The 23003-nt window shown below is 39.8% G+C and overlaps 1 protein-coding gene across 1 annotated transcript; it reads right to left on the bottom strand.

The window, feature by feature from the left end:
- Positions 1-8064: 8064 nt before the first annotated feature.
- On the bottom strand, positions 8065-21313 carry cenpi (centromere protein I; the record flags this gene model as incomplete). Its single annotated transcript, XM_083914820.1, has 20 exons — positions 8065-8619; positions 8775-8816; positions 9195-9413; positions 10033-10081; positions 10864-10988; positions 11982-12117; positions 12987-13096; positions 13284-13348; positions 13552-13669; positions 14127-14221; positions 14498-14618; positions 16046-16189; positions 16487-16618; positions 16716-16805; positions 17086-17132; positions 17268-17316; positions 18324-18431; positions 18894-19012; positions 19500-19637; positions 21148-21313. The coding sequence occupies 20 exons, from the start codon at positions 21311-21313 to the stop codon at positions 8485-8487; spliced, it is 2208 nt and encodes a 735-aa protein (XP_083770946.1). The 3' UTR covers positions 8065-8484.
- Positions 21314-23003: the final 1690 nt, after the last annotated feature.

A 23003-nucleotide genomic window follows, 5' to 3' on the forward strand; every position in this document is an offset into this window, starting at 1 on the left:
ATAATTATCCTTTAACTGAAAGGAGATGGATGTGAGGAATATTTTAATGCAACAGTTTTTTTTAGAGATTACTTTCAGACAGACTTCCACTTCTTCAGCTGGTTAACTGTAAACCAAGCATTAGTGTAAGTCAACCACGAAAGATAAGATAACTCTACTCATCCAATCAGAAATGTCCTCTGCTCTCTGAATGCATGGCTAGAAATTAAAACATCAAACACGGCGAGATTGAAATGCCACAACAGAGAAACTTTGACTAAACACAAGTTACATACTGGATTATCAAGTGGGATTACAGGGACTTGGATTATGCATATTTAAATGATCATAGAAATGCTGAAGAAGAAATAAACTGGTCATTTATGACACCTTCTTCCTGTTGGATTAACGACCGTTTGACATTTCTCAGAGGAGGTAACGCATGCCAGACACACAATTTACTTGTGTTATGCTGAACTAACATATTTTTATAAGATGGAGCTTTAACATGTTGTTTTTGTGTTTTTGTATCAGGAATAAATCGAATTTAAGTGTCTGTCTAAGGGCCTGTCACCTCCTCCCCCTCTTTCTCATCACACAATCTTCTCTTGTAATGTTTACACAACCTTGTGTGTCATAAAATAATTGCCACCTAGTTTAATCAATTGGAACTTTATTCATTTTTAATCTAATTTATCAGGTTTTCTTCAGAGGGTGTTATCAAATGTTTGATACGGTTACACAGGTGAGAGAGCCCGACTTTCAAATATGGAAAAATTAAATATGTGAAGTATGCAATACTGATTCAAATTTTATAAAAATATTTTTAAAAAGGCAAAGAACCCAATCACAAAGACGAGGGATCAGCTGGCTGCACCCCTGGACGGAGACCTAGAGCTCACTATCTTGTTCCTGATTGTGTTTTCCTGCACCGGTTTGACCTCTGCAGTGCGAGCCTGGACCTCAACCAGGCCCAGACCGGAACCTGCTAAAGCACAGAGCTGCTCAATCCAGCAGTTTCAAAAGAAAGAAGCTTTGACAGAGAGATACAGAAAATGTCACATTGACCCCCATCTAGAAAGGGGTAGTCCATCATAAGCATCAGGTGAAACAAAACATTCTCCCTGTTACTTCAGGAGTTAGAGTTGAAGTTGACACTACAAGGGGCTGTACTTGACATTCAGATCGCAGTAAACACATATTTGCTATAAAGATATAATGGAGCAATGGCGTCCTGAGCAGAGAATGAAGTCTCTCTCCCTCGGTTTGTGTTGAAATTCGAGTTTGTCTGTTTATTTGTTTGTTTGTTTTCATAGCCTACTGTTCCACAGGGGAACAGTAACAGTAAAAAAAAATATTTTTGGGTACCTTAAAGTAATAGAGTGAAACTAAAAGACTTTAAATTTGAATTATTGAATCGTACATTTTACACTGGTGCTTCTTATACTCTTACTGCTGAACTGTGCATTCATCCATTCAAATTCAATTCAGCTGGTAAACATCACACTAAGACTTATTCATCCGTCATTTATTAATTTATTTAGTAATCAGTTCAATAAATCTTTCATTTATATAGAACTTGATCGGGTGACCTGCCCAAGAACTCCAGTAGCAACCTTTAAATTATGAGACTAGATTATTCATTATGGCTGCCATATTTCAGATTTTAATGGGTGGTATTCCAAGGCCATAAATTGTAATTTAATATAAAACTAATTGTTTCTGATAGCCGAAGCTGAGTCCAATCGCTCTCCTTCACCTTTAATATCAGTTCATGTGTTTATGTTTCATCATTTTTAGTTATTAATCATCATTATATATTTTGGTAATAATTATTATTTATCTGAAAACAAATTTCCCCCACAGGACAACACATTTCCATCCATTTATCACTATGTTAATGATTAATAAATGTCACAATATCCACTACTTTTAGCTTAGTGGAAGCTGTTTTTGTGCAAGTGTGAGTGGAAACAAACGTCTTCTTCTGAATGGAGGAAAATGAATAAAGAAGTGAGGCCACCTCGACAAATGTCACAAGCAGACATTATCCTTTTGAATAAAGAGGGGAAAAAAGTGTCATAAAAGCTCTTTCTCTGCACAAATTCAGTCTAGCAACACAAGGCAATACAGCAGAAGAAATGATTGGAGTCTTCATGTGCTCCACTAGAGAACAAGGTGACATGGATAAGGTCAAAGCTGGGGTCAGCTGTAATCAAATCACTGCAGCAGTTTGACCCGTTTGACTCCACAAGCTCTCCATGAGGGCGCAACTTAAACTCATCACTGATTTCCTCCGTGTAGCGAGAAAATATGACACCAGAAAGATTATTCATGATCACAAGGAAAGCGCTGACGAGAAAACACGGCATCTGACCTACAATCATCTTTACATTGTAAATGAAGAAAAATCGTCCTAGTGAGAATATGTAATGTCACTACAGCAGTTGGTAGGTTGCTAATTCTTAACGCTCTGCTAGAGTTACTGAAGACCCGGGGCAGACTTTAACAGAGGATGACATTTTCAGATCACTCTCCTGAATTAAAAACGGAGAAAGGAAAAACATGCCCGAGACAATCTTTAACACAGCTTGCTCCACATAACAGAATAAATAATACAATCCCCAAATATATGTTTAGGATTCATCAGAGGAGATGAAAACAAACCATCATTGAAACCAGCCCCTCACCATGAAGTATTGCATATTTGGGATTAACCTTTGCCAAAACACTTAAGTCTAGATAAATGAAAATGCATTAACACAGTGATGGGGGGTAGCATATGTGTATCCCAGGGGTTACTTCTGCAGTTACTAGAGGTACTGTGGCTCAGCAGAGGAAGCAGAGAAGCCTGAAGTTAGCTAAAGTCATGGATAAAGGACTGAAGCCCCTTTCACACATGCACTGCAAACCTGAAATTATCTAGACATCACCCAGCGGAGCTGCATCTGAGAACGCAGCCGTCTGAGTCAGTCGGACTGGACATTTAATGGACTTTAATTGGACGTTCCCGAGTACAAAGTCAGTGTAATCTACGGTTAAGCCCATGTGTGAATAGAGCCGGTCATTGCCTGGAGATTTCAGAGTGAGCGAGGAGCTGTGTTGATGACGTTTCTATCATGCACACAAAACAGGAAGAAAAGAAACATCCAACAGAGAAAACTTCTGTCGAAAAGGGACGACGCTGAAATCATCAGATGGATTCAAAGAACGGAAACTGACGTGGTTGTTTATGACCAATTTACGAACCAGCTCCATCGCCGCCTTGTAATCTGTGCCATGCCCTGCCCCCTGCACACTCTACCCAGGCACCACCCCTCGCTTCAACCTAGAAGAGTCTTTATGAAAACTGGCTAAATGGTTGAATTAATTGATAACAGGTGAAATAGTCAAGTACTTGATAAACTGTTGAAAAGGTTGGCAAAGAATAATAGTTAAATGGGGTCATCTCCATGTTCCAGGGTCGTTGTTTGTAGACGTTGGTAAAGTCTCTGCAGTCTTTACACTTCTCTTGCACAACTCTTTGCAGATCAATTTACAAAAGAACGAATAGAGATGGGTGTTTCAAATTCAGTTTGAATGGGAAAACATTCAGCAACTGTGGAGATATCAATGTGTAAATTAAAGAAAAGTCTTTCTCTGCAAATTTGAGGGCATAGGTTTCAAATAGTATAAAAATCAGTAGGCTACACGCTGTAGATGGGTGATTTCAACAGTGTCATATTAAAAGGATATTGAGTTGGGGAACATAGGATCCTGGGAATACAGATATGTTCCCAAAGCAATTAGTAAAAGTACAAATAGTTTAAGTAGTGAGCTAAGAATAAGTGGTTGAATTAGATAGAGTAATGGATTAACGGTTAGCTTAAAGTAATGGATAAATGGTTGAATAAGATAGTTAGCTTAGTGTGGTGGAGAATGCTTTAAATGTCCAGCATCTGCCACTTCAAACGATTTTTGACCAAACTTGACCAAACCAAACTATACACTGACATTCAACTGTCTGAAAAATATTCTAACAATATACAGTATTTTATACAATAAACACAATAACTAATAGTTAAATGACATGCAGTTAAATAGATCCAAATGAACACATTTGAAACATGGTTGTGTCAATGAAAAAGTAATTTACTTAATCTTGGGGGGGGGGGGGGGGTAGCATTATCTGATACAAGTGACAGTGATACTGTCCTCTTAAGGATGAATAAAGGACGTTACAATGGGATGATGCTGTGAGATTAAATCTATATTCTTCACAGCTGGGGGGATAGTGTTGAAAATGCATGACATAAAACATGACCAGGAGGCATGTAGATGGAGAGAAGCAGTGACAATAGAACATCCTCGTAATCCTTTTAGCATCTTTCACAATTACAGCTCACTACTGTGTGAAGCCTTAAGAAACCCTCCAATCTAGTTACAACACACAATATGCAAGCTGCTATGGTCATCACAGCGTATGCTACTTATTATTAACCACAATTAAACCCACTATCTGCAGAAAGATTCCTTTTATTTCTTACATTTTCATCTGTTTCGCAGCAGCCTTGAAGATCAAAAGACTTGAAATCCTATCATCACATCAAATTGGATTGCCTGAAGAAATTCTGACGCGTTCCTGTCCAGTTAGGCTTTTGGATTGTGAGGGAAATGATCCTCAGTGTAGGTACTGAAGGATTACTGTCCATGAAAATTACTTGAAGCTATTCTCTGCCAATGCAGATTGATAACATTAAAATGTCCCGCAGTATGACAACATGAAAGTCATTTTCAGAGGGATTTCCCTGTGAGGCAAGATGTCAGTTCATTCCCCTTTGGAAAAGGCAACATTCATCTCACTTTCATTCGTTCCGTTCGTTATAATGTAGAGAAAATAATTTAAAAAGCCATTGACAATCAGTACACAGCTCTGTTCACACATTCCACGACAGAAAAGGAGCAGGGAGAAGAAAAATCGTATTTCTTTTTCCAGAGACATTTAATTTCACCCTGAAATGAGCCACGGACACCAAGAGTAACACTACCAAGCTTTAGAGATGAAAGAACACAAACCCAGGAGAGAAAGAGGGATGCTGTAGATGTCCAGAACAAAGACGCTTGCTTTTTTATGAAGGGAATTTCAGTTTGTGTGTTTGACTGATTCTTTAAGATGAACATAAAGTCAACACTGGGACACACCGGCAGTGAATAATGTACAACTCACAACTTGAGCTCATATTAGACAGTTGTGACAGTGACAGTTGATGTCAATGAAGGACATCCACATATTGAAATTGTACATGAAAAAATGCTTCTAATATAGGACTGTACTGTATAGTTTGCAAACATACAACATAAAGAAACTTGAGTTATTTCGTGTCAGTCACATCAGGGGAAAGTGCAGGTTCAGCACTTTCAAATACTGCTGCTGTCACATCCACAGAAGCAGGATTAATCCTCCCTACAAATATTTCCCTAAATTATCCCACGCTGTGTCGCGTCCTGGGGCCTTTTTGGGGGGGCTTAAGACACACCGTGTAATTGTAACCATAATTACACGCGACATCCGGAGTTCAAATCCGGCTGAACACCTCAGTCTGCCATCACATGTCAGTCTCCACCCACACAAACTGATGAGGCAGAAAAGCTCTGGCATAAAAATGCAGCTTTTTTTCCCCCCTTTCTGTGCAGGAAGCGAGACTTGTGTGGAAACTTGCAGAGGAAGATCTGGCAGGCTTTTCTTTCCCTCTGGGCTCCACAAAACAAGCGCACTCCGGGGCGCACACTTAGATCAGTGTCGATACCATTTACTTCCTCTGATCCACAATTAGTGGATGGGGGGAAAACTGTGCATCTTGTTCATTCGGTGCGGCAGCTGCACGTTGCTCCTCTGAATATCGAACAGAAAGAAATCAGAAAAGCTGCTGCCAAAACGTCCAGTTGCGCACCTTTTGTTCGGAGCGCCACCGGCCAGACGCACACACGCACACGCGCGCACACACACACACGGACACACACACGGACTGTAGTTATCCTTAAGCATCCGGCAAACACCATCCATCACACGGATGTCATCTGGTTTAAAAGGGGAAAAATAGCTTTGGAACTGTGACCAGGACGGCGCACAGTATCCTAACTGCAGCACAGCATCCCCTCTGTACCTCTACATGCACATGAGTGACCCAAAGGCGACTAAAAAGCCCCGTCACAGTGTCACCATCTGTTTGCCTTGAATTTGATGTTAACCGGCTTCTATCCAAAAACCCATTTCCTGCAGTAAACACTCAAAAAGAAGCAGCCTTGAACAATCTTACCTTTGTGTTCCCGAGGCAGGGTTTTGGCTCAGGTGGATCTGGCACAGCTCAGTTGTATGTGCCTGCGAAGAGGGTGAGATATCAGCTACTCCTGTGAATGCGGGCGAGACATGAGCTGAAGAAAGTGAGGAGAGCAGCAGCAGCAGCAGCAGAGGAAGATTTGAAACGGCGGAGCGGCGCAGCGCTGTACCGGCGGCGGGGTCTGTGTCTCTGACGCTGACATCAGCGGGCTGCTTTCTTTAAGGTGGCTCTGCTCACTCACGCACTCTAACACACTCTCACACACATGCCGAGGGTTTCATCTGGTGGGTTTAGAGTTCTCACTACAGAATATCATCATCTGAAACAGCCAGAGTTGGAATAACATAAAACACTAACCAGAAAACTTCCGGGGCTGGTGTTGAGAGCTGCAGGAGGGATGCTGCTCTGAAGTCACAGCTCAGGCGTCCAAATACTGTCAGGAGGAGATTTAGCTCAAGGTTGAGAGCACATCTTCTCTGCAACTGCATCCAATAAAGCCTACAACACGTAAACATACAGCTGTGATGCTCTTCTTGGCCAAAGATCTTATCAAGAAATACTAAAAGAAATAACCCATAACACTTTGCCATGGAGGATAATGACATTTATACTCATTGAGAGACTGCCTCTCATGTAGTGGATGATATCAATGTTGATAGTTTGAATAATTTTGGGTTGTTTATTGGACAACCATTTCAAGATGTTAACAAAAAACAACTTTTTCTTGACGTTTCATAGCCAAAACGATCAATCGATTAATCAAAAAAGAGAAAGAAAAGTGGACGGATGAGAAGAAGTGACACTATTTAAGGTTTCTACATCTCTTCCAAAGTCAAATTCAAGCACTTTCCAAGCATTTCCAATCTCAATCCTTTCCAGCACTTTGCAGCTGTGGTAAGTTATATATGTATACACAGTACAAACAGTATGTACAGTACACTGATGCACTTCATAGATAAGTGTTGTCAACGCAAATTATGTAGATGTACTTCCAGACTGGTGACAAATGAAAAAGTTTTGCTTCAAATTATGTCATCTGTTTATAATTTGACTAGCAGTTTACACACCATGAAAACATCACATTAAAATTCAGGTGTTTAAGGATTTCCAGCACCTGTATGAACCCGGACTATTTCCTTTTTTTGGGGTACCTGTGGAGGTAACCCATCCTCCCTTTGGTTGTGCTTCCAAATGTCTGAAATATAAAAGGTTTAATACAGAATCAGCAGCACAACACAAGTGTTTGACATGTTCTGGGTCAATGTATTCAAGAGCTAATCACTGTATGTACCTGGCATACAATGATTTCATCCTGCGTTTTCAGAAGTAGCCAAGGAGACGGAGGCCTGTTAACCATCCAGATGGGTCCCCTGATTAAAGGAAAAGGTTGTGTTCCAGATGGCAGAGAAACTGACTCAAGAATCCATAAGAGTACGTATCCATAAAACAGATTCTCAAACAACTGATGCCATTTGACAAAGAGACAAAATTCAGGTTAACATGAGGGAACAAGATCAAGACACGTCAACAGTGATTTATGCAGTATAATATTATTAAGACACAACAGATTGATTTTATTTGTTTCTAAAAGTCTTACACTTATTTATTTTCAACAAGGAGCAAGAGTCAAGGTTTGCGGATGACAAGCTGTACAAGAATAAAACATCAAAAACAGTATGAATCAAGGTCGGTGCGTAGACATTAAACAAAGAATGACTGATTTTATTGCAAAAGAAATACTGAAAATGAATTATTTGAAGGCGCATTACTTGTATTATTTAGTATCTTGTCAATATTTATGTGAATCCTATTGCAACATTATTTCTGTGAAGACTTTGTGGATATTTCACACCGACCTGACCGATGAATGTGAATTACCAATAATCCCCTTTCAGTTTGTTTTTGCAATAAAAATGCCATCTTCCCTGTTAAACGTGTATTCACTGAACTTAAACCCACTACTGACACTTCTTCTGGCAAATAGCTGCCAGGGCTTTAAAGTCTATTATCGCTGAATGGACAATAATATAAGTAAGAATACACAATAAACACAGATACATCTATGTACATAAAAAATATACTCGGATAGCGTGGAGAAAGATGGGAGATGAAATATGTACAAGTCTTTTAAAAATGGGTAAGATGCCAGTGGTTGTTTTTCCTCTCCTCTGTTGAGCATCTACCTCTGCTATGTGGGCAGGCTGTCGCCCTGCCCGTCGTCTGGTGTCAGCTGGCGGCCGATGTTGGTCTGCACAAACTGTTTAAGGCCGTCATACCCCTGACTGAACAAATACTCCAGGTACCAGCTCCACAGCTTGGATTGCTGAAACACGCACACACACACAAAAAAAGTCACATACAAGACATCTGAAGGTTTCTATGATCAAAGCAAAATCTTTTAAATCTCTGAAATATAACTGATGCACATCAAACATTTGTCCATAATAAATTTCCGAATGAAAAGGAGAGCCCTTATACCTTTATGGAATTGAGGTCCATGTCCTTTCTGCCTGGCCAACACTGATAAAGAGAGAACATTAATATTCATTGTCAGCCCGCCCTGCTAAATCTTACAAGATTGCTGTTGGATGTTGCAGCTGGACCGAACCAAAAAAGGTACGTGTATTATTCAACATGATGAAAATCATGTCTCATGCTGCACCCATTAATAATAAAATGCCTTTCTGTATTAATGTATTTTCTATGAAAGATACATTAATACCACATTTGTCTCCTTGTCTTGCCTGTAAGTCCATTAACCACACTGTACAGAGTGGCTGCACGCTGATCCATCAAGCTCCTCTCAAGGTTTGAAAATAAGCAAGAGTTGCATAGGGTGCATACTAGAAGAAACATATCTTTGTAAGACAGAAGACATCCCAAAGGGTCTACACTCACCTTCTGGTGAAAGTCCAAGGCGTAGCTCATGAAGGCAGGGTGGTGGATGAGGTTGAAACTCGTCCAGGGTTGTGGCACGTTGCTCTTGTGCAGCAGCTCCTCTCCCAGGTGTATACCCATGCCTGGTTGAAACATTCTGGAGTTCCACAGGCAGTTGATCATGACGATTATGTATTGGTTGAACTCTTGGAACGTCTGTTGGCTGATGTGAAAGGCCTGCTAAAAACAGAAGATGAGAATAAGCTAAAGAAAGTGGAGAAAGAAAGTAAACGGCTCCCCATATCTGCAGTTTCCCATCCGACGTCTGTTGTGCTGATTAATTTGCATGCCATTTACCGAGTCCATTTTTCTTGCCTCTGACATTTCAAGGGGAGCGGTGCTGGCTGCCTGACATGTACTTTCACAGCTCACAGTGGCAGATGTATTAAAATCAACAACTTCTTAAGTCCTCATCTGAGAGGGTATTAAAGGTTAGCAGCTGTAGGTAGATGCATGTGAATTCCTAAGCAACTAGACTGAGAGATGGGGAATCTATAAAAGCTACCGCAGTGAATCAAAACAAACGTCAAGTGACTTCAGCGGAGCGCACCAGTTAAAAGCCTAAAATGTAATCACAAAAATATGTATTCAAAATCCATGGGTTGAGATAACTGCTAAATTAGCTCTTTTTATCAAATCATTGCTAATAGAAAATAAGAATCCTTCACATTGCATGTCAAGTACTAGTGCAGTGAACCAAAATGTACTCTTACAGTATTAGTGCAATGCAAACCACAGCATTTTTCATTTTCAGACTTTTATAGCAAGAAGAAAGTTAGTTGGTGGGTTTTTTTTTTACCTCTGTGAGTTTGTTTTGACTCTTGGCTGATGTCAAGTTCACCTTGTACCTGGACAAAAAGACGAGCATGAAAAAACAGTGACCTCTGTAATCCTGAATTACTGCAACACAGCTTGTTCTCTATGGTCTGTCGAAATATATAATGCAATTACGTTCCAATTTTCCTTTGCCATGGCATTTTTACGCTCCGCTTTGGCAGAATTACTTCAGAACCTTGGGGTGTACTCAATTAGCCGACACTGTAAGGATTTGCGTTAATAAAGCCTGGAGTTACAAATGACGCTTTAATTTGACATAAAAAAAAGGACCGCCAGGCGTAAGTGCATTGCCTCTTAGACTCTCATTATCATAAATCATGCATAAACATAGGTACAATTTAACCATTTGATTCCAGTTCTGTTCCGTCATCAAATATGCATCAGCATGTGACATAGTACATTAAGGGTGTTGCTAGTAAGGAGAGGTATTCCTCTATTAGTCCCACAAAGGGGACATTTCCATACTACAGCAGCAAAGTGGATAGAAAACACCAATAAGAAACAATAAATTCTCAATAAATATATAAAAAATATGAATAATATAAAAACAGGGAAGTATAAAATATAATAACAGGAACAACATATACAATATTTTTAAATGTTTAAATTCACACTAAGGCACAAAGGAAAAATAAAAGTATTGCACATTGTGATTGAAATTCACCTGAGCTAAGTCCCACTGAAGTGAACCCAGTTGGTGAATATTATAGTGCAGTTATTGTAGTTATTTATTATTATTGTTTTGGTGTGTGCATCACGGCAGGTTGTAGCCTATAGATGAATGAGTCCCCACCTGTACATTATGTAGGCCAGTCTGTCAACGCTGACAGGGTCGGTGGCAAACAGCGCCGGGTAAAAAACTCCTGGGGGAGGCATCACCACAAGGGGGAGTCCATACTTCCGAAACATCTCACACACCTGGGGGAGGAGAGCAATATGAAATAAACACCCACAGAAAGTGAAACATAGATAATCCAATATACAGTATATCCCACTGCTGAAGCTTTTAGTATGACTCTACTCTTGGCAAACTATATTTTTATTCATGCAATTTTGCTGTTCCAAATAAAGCTATGAACTATTGTTTATGCTCCTTAAGCATTTATCTTTTCTCTTTTGCTAAAGAGAAAAACACTAACGTATGCTTCACATTCTGATGTTAACATGCTTCGAATCAGGCACAACCTTTCTGAATTGGAGGCAAGCCAAACCCACTGTTGGGGTTTCTAAAGTGTTTATTTGCCAGGCCTATCGCCACAGCACTGTGTCAGCCCAGAAGTATGGTCTGGCTGCACAAGTTAACATTCTGGCAAAGAGAAAAATACACTCTGGGTTGTTTGTATTTGTATGCACTTAAAGCCGTTTTGATCATTTTTATGTAATTGCAGGATTATTGCACTATTTGGGTTGTAACTTAATGATTGAATGCACTTTTTGTAAGTCGCTTTCATAAATCTTACATTATCCTTCTGATGTGCTTGTTTTTGTGACCCTTGATTATTCTTTCCATATTTTATCCAATTTATTGTCTGCCTTGTATGTTTTTCAGCCTTTATTTCTATGTGCTACAGCTGACTTGACCAGGACAGCGGCGGTTAAAAGGTCCCCTGCAGACAAGTTTTAAGAAACAAAAATATTCTACTTTTTCTTTTGTTCTTCCCTCATTTAATTTTTTACATGTTCAATTTTAATTTAAAGTATCCAACAGATTAATGTGAAAAGGATCATCTAGTGTCAAACTCTGAGCATACATCATTCTGCACAGTGAAGCTCAAACATCCAAGTGAAGTAAAACATTTTTGAGTGAAGAGGATTTTTAAATAGCACCAGTAAAGCCCAGGCACAGGTTGCATCATGCCTAAAAAAAAAAAATCACAAAGCAGATTCAATCATTAGCATCAGCGCATTTACCGTCTCATAGAAGTCAAGGGTGAAGCTGAGGAGGAGAGAGTGACAGCCTTCAAGCTGAAGGCCCACAGTGGCCAACCGACCCACAAAGTCAACCAGCTCCATCACTGAATCCTTGAACCCTGACAGGGTCATGTTTCTGGGACAGAGGGCAGAGCAGCGAGTTAGACACACAGAATGATGCTGAGCTGAACTTAAACACAGTATTATTCTATCAATGACTCTGGTCTCTGATACCACAGAAGAAAGCGCCCAAATCAGGCACGTGGCATTTCATTACAATACAAAAGAAACACTGATTCAAGCGAGATTTGAATGGAAGTGTAAATAAATACACAATGTTTATGATGCTAAATACCAGAGATGATTAGTGAAATGGCAGTGAATAAAAAATGGATCCCTCCACTTGTTGGATCATTTGTTGTGGGATTAGCTATGTGAGGACTCGATACTGATGAAGCCCAGGTATTTAAATATAACAAACACTGACTCCACCACTTAATTTGGAAGCTGGAAAAATCATTTAACTGGAAATTGGGGCTGTTTTTGTCTGCAAACAATTTTTAATCAAAAGATTTGATGGATAAAAGGGCTGAACCCCAAAAGGGAAAACATGTCAAACTTCACTGAATAAAAGATGGCTTAAATTTAAGGTTATTTTATAGACCATTGTAGGGTTTCAGTCAAGATTGTATCTGCTAGAGTCAATTAAATAACTCAAATTAATAGAACTACTAAGCCACATATTTAGAACAAGATTGTGTAAGTCAACTGGGACACCTTTTCATTACAGGAACCCTCAGTTAATAAAAACTGAGGCAGCACCTCAAAACTTTAATTACATCTCAGAGCTGATTAGGTGCGAGAAAGGGATTTCTTGGCTTCAAAGTAAAAGCCACACAAGCTATAACCTCTACACTCTCGATTAAATTCATAAAGTGTTTCTGGTCTATTTCTTGTTTATGCTCAGGGCATAAACAAGTATCAGAAAGTAGATGTGAGACTCACATGGAAGTATGGCTGTTGAGGCTGATGTCCAAGTCATCTTCCAGAGCATACACAGAGTGCCAGGTCAGCCACTTCAACAGCATATTGTTTAGACACTCCATCAGTCCACACTGCAGACACATGGGAAAGCACCGAACACACAGCAGTTTAACCACAAAGCTAATAAAGGAGCCATAATGAGGGCTTTGTAAGACAAACACTATTGTATGTTTTCTAATAACTTGCAGCAGAAGGTTTTGTAATTCAAGGACAGTAGCAGAAGCTCATTCTACTTGAGCCTCAGTGAAGAAAGCCTACCTTGAAAAAAAGTGAGGATGTGAAGAAGAGCTGCATGAGGGGCTCAAACAGAAGCCGTCCGATTTCTGAAGCAGGGAGACACAATGTTACTGTTGTACACACTGTATAATTAAAATGCAATTCCAAGGATATGAATATGGCAGGCCTTGCTAACGAGGTTGTGATTGTAGTCAAGTGGAGATGAAGATGGGGTGGTAGCAGATGTTGACAGAGATAGACACAAAGACGGGTCATTAAATGTGGAGACAGACCCAATGGGAAAACTCACGGGAACTGGGGACTACAGGAATGTTGCTCAGTAGACCGAGGATCTGTGGACGGAGGAGGGAACCGTCCCAAACATTGAGAAACTTGTAGAGAAAAGCCTCTGAACTTGAAAACCCCTCCTGGTGGAGAAAAGTGACAAATTAAAAACATTATGAAATCATTGTTTAACTGTGATTTTACAGTGCTGTGTCAGCCAGAGCATGGGAGCGATGAGAAAAATGATTCCTCGCTCATGGAGCTGTTTGTTAATTTCGCTCCACCGCTCCACTCAAATTGCTCCTGCCTCTGCAAAAAGAAAGAAAGCTGCGTTGTATCAGATGAAGGCACCCCCTGTCCTTCCATGGCACCAGTGCAGATTCTCACTCACCTGCCGGCAAAAAGTCCACTGTCATCCAGCCAGAACTCATGCTTTGAGCCGTACCCGAGCATTATTGGAGCGAGAGATAAGGCGATGCTCCAATGTTTTAAATAAAACGTGTCAGCTAAAAATGTTGGTGCAGATGTTTGAATACATGGAACAGTGAATGGCGGGTGTGACAGAGTAGTAGCTGTAAGGGCCGGAAATGTGACGCTCACCTGGAGAAAGTGTTGTGTGGAAAGCAACTTGTTTAAAAACTGCAGAGCTTCATCTGAATTCTGGGAGGCTCCTCCATCCCTGCAGAACAAAAGTTCTTAAAACAAAAACAGCACAAAAAGGGTATTTAGTGAACGAAAACGTAAAAGGAATATAAAAAGAGAACAATAGAGGAATCTAGATTTGCTGCATGTTCACACAGTGAACCCCCGATATCCCCCAGTTTCCTTTAAAGAAGCTCTCTGAAAGAACCCTTTTGATATGCCAACTAGGTGTGTGTTTGGGTTCAACTCAAGGTTATCTTTGCTTTGGATGAATCTTCCTGATAGACGATGTAACAGCAGTTTGGTAGCTACTTCCCAGCCCCCCCTACCTTCATGAAGAGCGTAGCCTAGCCAGAAGTCGAGGCGTAGGAGGGCAGACTCATCCTGCACACAGTCCAGGTACTGTAGTGCCAGACTGGAGCCCAGCAGTGAGCCCATCTGAGCGGGCAGCTGGTGGAGGTAAAAAACATGCAATAAAGCATGATTGAGAAGCAAAAATAATGAAACAACCATAAATCAAAAAAGTACAGAGAAGAGATGGAAAACAAAACTCCTATTCCCAAATAACTATACTCACACAGTCATAGGCTGTATAAAAATAAAAAAAAACACAAAATGCTGCTTTGCATGATTACTCCCTTTCTAATTAATCTGTTTACCTGCTGCAGAATTAGAACAAACTGATGCTCGTGTCCTTGTTTTCATTGAGTGGACCACCAATCCACTACTGAGATAATTCTTCAGTATCCAGTAATCCACATAATACCAGAGTTGGGACATTTCTGCCTTCAAACTGGATAGTTGATACAGTGCCTCATTGTGTATGAACAGCTGCCTCCCAATATGGGGACTTTATCAGTATAATAAAAACATTAGAATGAGGAGAAGACAGACTGTGAACGGACACAGCTCAGTTCTTCAATAATTATGGAGCAGCTGTATCATTAAACAAGGAAAGCACCATTCTGCTTTTGACAACAAGGGTGCAGGCAATGAGGGAAATAATCAGTGATCCTTTGTCAACGCCTTCGCTGAATAGTTTTATGAGTGTGATTGACTTTACTTATCGGTCTTTCCTAAGATACGGAAAAGATAGAGCTCTCTTGGCATTAAACACAGTTGATACTATCTCCGTCGAAAAGCCGTATGGCTCGCATTGGCTTTGTAGGCAGTGAAAGAGGTGAATTTATGTAGCATGACACATAAAAGCCTGTGAGCCATTTAAAATGACTTACAGTATATTAGTTTATCAGGTCACTGAATCTGAACATTTACAGAACCTCTTTAAATTACTTTTTGCTCTGAAACTTTGTCTAATACAATTCTCGGACACATTTCCTCTCAGGTCTTTTGCTTTCATTACTCATAAACCTTCATATCTGTAAAAAGAACAATGGCCTGTTTAAAAAGCAAAAGATAAGCACTGCGCTCTGTTTATGCTCCAATCTGATAAACAAATTACAGTCCTAGACCACCTCTGCTGTGGTTTCGCTAGGACAAAGTTGTTAGTGGCCTACGACAATGTACAGACAGAGTTATAACAGTATCACAGCACCACCCTGTGGCTAAGAGGGTATATCACAATTAAACAGACCGTGGTTATGAATAATGGCATGGAGAAACTGGCACACTTTTTATTCTGATGCTTAAATGATTAATGAGCTTCACTCTTAATGCTTAAACTTATATTTATTTATTTATATAATATATAACTTATATTCTGCTCCCAGCCCAGGTGTGTTGGGAATAACTGCTGGACTGTGGAAGCAGAGGTAGACGGGAGTAGACGGAGGGAAAAACTGAGAAGAAGCAAGACAGTAAAGGAGAAGAGGCTCCCACAGATGCAGAAGTCAGAGATTTGTCCCAGGAGAAATTACCTCTATACGGTGCATATTTTCCAGGAGCTGAGCAAAGGAGTGGAGCTGCACCAGGGGGACAACCCTTCTGCTGGAGGATGGCGCATTCAGAGTCTCTTTACCGACTACAGACCTCAATGCTGGTATGTCCAGGTGGCAGCGTTTCTGGGAAAGTTAACAGAGTAAAAAAGAATATAAATAAAAGCAAGCCTGGCCTTTATTTCCTTACATAAATAAAAGTCTAACTCATGATAAACAGATTAATTACAAGTATAGATTTTATAGTTCTGGTACTTGGCCTTATCTTCTGACCATACCACTCCATGCAATCATACTTTTACACTTTGTGGAGGTGGGGGCTGATGAAATTCTAGAAAGGCATTGGCAAGCAGCTGCAGTAACTGTATTGTAGCAGAAGTGATAGCAAACATGGTACGCAGTGCAATCTAACAAATTTCATACCCTTTTTCTGGAGTTGGTCTTATCTGTAATTGTTGGGACCAGACTGATAGCTGAGGCAACCTGGGAACCCGCCCTCCTCTGGACTGCATTCAATGCTGATTTCCAGGGTTGATTGTGGTTTCTAAACACACTCTGTAAGAAAGCAAAAACATAAAGCATTAGTGCTTTAGAGAAGATGCTAATACCGTATTATAATGGCAGAATAAGCATCAAATATACATATACAAACCTTAATTCGTGATGGTATGGAAAGCGTCAATAGTTCAGGGCAAAACACTTTGTAAAGTGACAGTAGGTTTAGGAGGAACGGCTGCCTTCCCTGAGGAAACAAGAGGAAACATCAACATGCTCAATATGACACATCTTTATACTCGAAATATCCAGTTTTAAATGATGTTTCCTAAAAATGCATAATACCATGGGAATTGTTATAATAGGCAATAATGTGGAAAGGGTAACCGTTTTATGGAAATATTGCAGAATGCAGAAAAAACCCATCCTGGGATTTCTCATTGAATAGATTTCCATACAGAGTAAGGCACTAATGTAGTAGCTTTGATCAATGGCACCAGAGGGCATAAAATCAGCAGGAGGTTTACCAGTTTAGACTGTAGATCCAGTAGCTTTCTGACTCTGAAGACTCGCACTAGAATAAGGGGGGGAAATTAAGCTGTCAATTAGGCAAACAGAAATGATAAAAACACTAAAAAAGGGAATTAATGGAGTAAACTAGAAAAACAGCAGTACGTTCTCATTTCAGATAGGAAAATGTTGGACTTACCACTTTCCTTTCTGGTCAAAAGGTACAGCAGATGGCAGATGAAAGGACACTGAAATAATGTGACAAAATATAATGCCATCACTTCTAAGCAGATGTTCAGTGGATCTCATATCACATTACGGTACTGCAGTCATCTCTTTACAGGGGTAAGTGGACAATTGTGCACAAACAGCACAGCACAATCCTCTTTTGTAATGAATGTATTATAGGCCAAGTCCAGACAAACACATTACCTGCCCAGTCAGACAGAAATTAACCTTTATTTATCAAACCAAGTATGTGCCTCGAACAAGACACAGCATCCATAAACAATGAGGCATTGGTCTTTTTCAAATTTGTTTTAAAAAGCAGCGTACAAATATACATGTCATTTACAATACAAATAAGCTCAGTGAACCCTAAATCTGTGGCTGAAAGAGAAAGTGTGAATGAATAGAATACAAATCAGGGTTCCCACTCGTTTACAGAGATCATTTTCCAGCACTTGTCCAGGTTAAAAAGAAGAGTCAGCAAAAGTTTCTTGCACCTGCCTGACTAAAACAAAAATCAGGCTGTTTTGAGATGCACTGTTTGGCAGCAGTGTGTATTTTGGCTGGAGTTGGCTCAACACCAATGCTGGCTTAAATGCTGGATTGGGTATTGGTCAGTATACAAATCTATGCAGCAATCTGGTGTAACTAAATTTAGCCCTAAAAAGCAATCAACTTTAAGTAGTTTCACTCAGATAAAACAGACATTTGCCCAAAAATCAATTATTCTTGGCTGCTCTAAAACATCAGCCGACACAGCAAGTTTCCAAAACATAACAGCCTATTTAAAACACACTTGGCCATACAGATGGAGTTCTGATAGACTAGTAGTTCATTATGAGCTAAAGGGAAATAGGGGAACATTGCATTACAAAATTTCCCAGGACATTTTGACTTTTCTCTCATTTTAAATGCGTTTTCCATGACTGGAAAATCTGTTAACTGTTTTCCAGGATGGGTGGGAACCCTGGCAAATTTGATTTCATGCCGTCTTACTACAACAAATGCAAAGATCATCAACACATACCAGATTTTCGTCTGTGACGAAGCTGAAGATGAAGCCATAGATAGCTCGAAGTTGGTCCTTTGCATCGATCATGTCAAACATAGTCAACACCCACTTTATGAAAAGAATCTGAAATGTGTACATGCAAGAAAACACAGGAACGGATTAACTGTAGTATATTCTTAGGAATGCAAGTACAAAATCAAAAGCAGGTAAACCAACATGCATTCATCTTAAAGTTACAATGTCGAATATCTCAGTAACGTTGTCTTTGGTGGAACTTATAGCGAGGTGTGCAGGTGTGTTTTTGGAAAAGTTTTCATTTTATGATTTAAGCATTTTCAAACATACTATTTTTTCATGTTTTTATTGAAGAAACTATTATATTATTAAAAAGATAAACAAAAGCAAAAGTAAAAAAGTAAAGTAGCTTTAAATCTTAGCATTTTGTTTTAAAATGGTTAATGACATAGCCATAGTAATTAGATTAATGTCATCATTATTACAGTCTATTCCAATCAACATACTTGTAAATTACTCGTGAACAAAAAACAGATGAAAATAATTTCGACAAATCAAGTTTGCGCTTACTTGTGTGGCGACGGGTATTTTTCCAACCCCAAGCCAAACCACTGCTCGAACAACAGCCTCCTGTGGCACCACAGTGGCAGGGATGAGACACTTCAGCACCCGGGGACAAAGTAACGTCCCTACAGAGCAAAGTTCACAGAAACAAATTCAGTTAAAGCACAGGTGTTTTGACACTTTGGGGAAGATCTAAAGACAATTGTTGTGCCATGTTTCAATTAAAGGGAAATTGGTGTTCACAGTAGCCAATTTGTACTACATTAGCCCTGCCATTCTTGTCAATTAAACTGCAGCATTATATTTCAGACAGCCCAGTGGCTCAGTGGTTTACACTGCAACCTCACAATAAGAGGCAGCCTGAATCTGTCTGTGTGAAATTTGTTTCATGTCTACACAGTCCAAAGACGGGCAGGCTCAGTACATTTTTGCTTTACACTGAAACAGGTGTGAATAAGAGTGTGTCAGACACTGTCCAAGGTGTACACTTGCTAGGTGTGTAATGGGGCAGACTGCAGCCCCCTACAACTCCCTACAGTGCCAGAGAGTATGATGGAGGGGTGGTATTATACCCAGTCCATCGCTGTTGCTAATAATAAGTGGCTGTCTTACCCATACGGAGGCTCATGGCAAACTCCAGCATAATAGAGATGCTCTCTGGGGAGAGTCCTTTACTGTAGGCCACGGTCTCCACCCGCACCATGTTCCTCTCCACATCATCGTTTCCGTACACAGGAGTACCTGCTGCAACTACAGAAGGGAGAGATGACATCAAATCAGAGTGTGTATTTGTAGTCAGAAATGTTAAAATACTCTCACAGTTTGACACATACAAGAGGTAATGTCAACAAGTTCAGACGTTTTTTTCCCGCAGATGACAGCAGACGAGATGGTACTGTTACACACTGTTCGCTTGAACAAACTCCAGTATTTTCTCCAAAAAACCTTTTGATTTCAAATGCTTACATTTTAAAGTTGTACAGTGTAAAGTCCATTACAAAAATGTGTATATTGTGTCTTGTTACAAAATTCTCTAACTGCTCTGCTTGCAGTAAATAATCCGCGTAAAGTTTTTGGTGACAGGACAGCAATAACATCACCTTTATTTAAGAGTTTTTCAACGACTTTCAGGTTTAAAGATATAGGTGTCATTTCTTTAAATAAATCTTCCCTGGGTACAGGCAACAGTATTTAAAACCTTGATTTGCACAACTTTTGGTCTTTCTGAGGCTGTAGCAGGCTCAGTTTAGAGATATAGTGAAGATATTGGTTTCACAGAACTATAAGATCTAACGAAAACCATTGGTGCCAACCATGTCAGGGGGCTAAATAACACTCCTAAGTTTGGCAACGAAAAACTGGCATGACCATTTCAAAGGGGTCCCTTGACCTCTGACCTCAGGATATCTGACTGAAAATGGGCCCTCTGGGTACCCTCAAGTCTCCGCTGCACAGACATGCCTGCTTTTTGTTAAAATTGAATGTTTCCATATTTCTACGGTGTTCCTCTTTTTAGTTGTATTATAGGATAACCATTAGTTTTGTCCCTAAGCATGGTGTCCAAAGACAAAACTATTAGCACTAAACTGTACTTTAAGTACAAAAAGTATGTTTATCCTATAGAATCATATTATAATTATTGATAGATTCATGTAAATACCACTTTCATGTTGCAGTTTAGTGTTCAGAGCTGAGCACAGCTGAGTCAGGCGGTCGTGTAAATGCATGTACATCATTGTTTGATACTTTGGTGTCTTTTAACATGACTATAAAACATTATTAAAACATGTATAGGTCAAAAAAGACAGAGAGCACAATAGGGCCTCTTTGAATGCAGTACTTAGGTCCAGACACTTAATTCAGTGTACATGGGCCAACGCATGCAGTGGCAACATATGACGTCATCGAACAACGGGTTGCTCCTCCAATATCGGGCAACAATGGTGTTGTTGTCTGCGTTAACGGACGTTACTTTACTTACGTTAACTCTGTTTGGAAGCGTCTCATCCGGTGAGGTGAGAGCTAACGAGTGAATTAGCAACATTAGCTGTCAGTAAAGCTAAGTTCCACCCTAAATGCTAGAAGAAAGAATGTAAACTTAGGTGAACGTTACACTGATCCCGTCCATTTTTCGGCAGTTTGTATTTTCCTAACGGTAACGGTTAACGCGTGTATCCTGGACGGCGGACGTTAATACAGGTGGTAACCGTAACCAACGGTAACCATCTGCTATCGACCGTTTAGTCCGAGCCAGTCCTACCGTCAGAGAAGTACTTCAGGGCCAGGACAAACGGGTCCTCCGCCTCGTCCTTCCGCCTCTTCTTTTCTGCTACTCTCAAACTTCTGTTACTGCTCCGGTTGGACACAGACTGGTCGTTTAGAGACGACGAGTCTGAACCCGGCGACACGTTTAAATTCACTGCCATTTCTACATGGCTTAAAACTTAAAAACACCAATCCACCCTGTCGTCAGCCATTCAAACAAAACTCAAATCCGCGCGACCGTTGGGTCTGCGCTTGCGCAGTAGAGCCCTTCCGCTCGGTTGCCTCCTGGAAGTTGTAGTCCGTGTGTCTTTTTTTTTTAAATTAATTTTATTTATTTGCAAATGTTCACAAATATCATTACTCTTTTATTATTTTTTTTAGTATTATTATTCAAGTGTTTCAGCGAGAGTAACAATGAGCCAGCGTGCTCAATGCCTCAACCCTGATTTTTTTTTTATTCAAATAATAATTCAAAATTCAGTACGTTGCATATAGTACAGTTAAACAAGAAGAAGAAGAATTCCTTTATTTGTCCCGCAATGGGAAAATTCAATAGTCACTCTATTATTAATTTACATTTAACACACACACAGGCCCGATACACACACATGCACAGACAGGACCTATACATGCAATTAATGGAGAGACGTTAGAGCGAGGGGGCTGCCAGTAACTGGCACCCCGAGCAGTTGGGGGTTTGGTGCCTTGCTCAACAGCACCTCGGCAGTGCCCAGGAGATGAACTGGCACCTCTCCAGCCACCAGTCCACGCTCAATTCATGGTCCACACAGGGACTGGAACCAGCCTCCGGTTCCCATCCAAGTCACCTATGGACTGAGCTACTGCCACCCCATCCATGCTTATTACACTTATTTTGCATGTGGATACATGATAAGACAGTAAGATTTACATAAACAAACAAAACAAACAAACAACTAAGAAACAAACAAAACAAAGGGAAATCACAAACTTGTACTCGAAGTGTTTCTTTGTAACGTTGCATTAAAATACCACAGATAATTGTACAAACAGGGGTTGTATTCAGAAAAACCCTTTTCTGAAGAAAAAAACGGTGACACTTATTACACGTTAGATAACCTATATTTGAGTATAATATTTTTAAAAAAAATATCTTGGTACAAACATTCTTTTCTTTGTCAAGTACGATGGCGAATTGTTCTACAATGTAGTACTTTATTTTACTTGACAAATAAAAGAAAGTATATCAAAGGCAGTCCTTTCTCCTCTCAATTCTAAATATCCACTGTTACATTTTAGATATGTAGAATAAACTTTCTGGGTATCTGTTATGTAATTCTTACTAGGAAAACTACAGTTGTACAGGTCTTTAATGACATTTTTACTAGTCAGATTTGTATTTTGGATAGTCAAAATTACATTATGGATATCTGGAATGGTTTTTCATTTGGGATATCTGAAATTAAAATTGTCACTAGGGATGAAACTATAATGATTATTTCTGTTACAAGTCACCAGAGCTCCTAGAACCTAATTAAATGTATTGTTTTGTCCGACCAAGCTTCCAAAACCCCAAAATATTTAGGTTATATCATAGAAGCACATTAGCTTTAAGATCCTCTAACTATTACATTTTTTTGCATTCTTGCTGAAAAAAGTAAAATTTGTATGTATTTTTTTAACAGACTTACCTTGACAGGGATTGACTGAAGTCATATAACCTGATAAGGGCTGCAACTAACACTTATTTTCATTGAAGATTCATCTGTTCAGTACATTCTCGACTAACTGTTTGGTCTATAAAATGATAAAAAGTGTCGATCAGTGTTCCCCAAAGCCCTTGACGTCCTCAAATGTCTTGTTTTGTCCACA

This window comes from Echiichthys vipera, assembly GCF_963691815.1.
Source record: "Echiichthys vipera genome assembly, chromosome: 6".
Lineage (NCBI taxonomy): Eukaryota > Metazoa > Chordata > Actinopteri > Perciformes > Trachinidae > Echiichthys > Echiichthys vipera.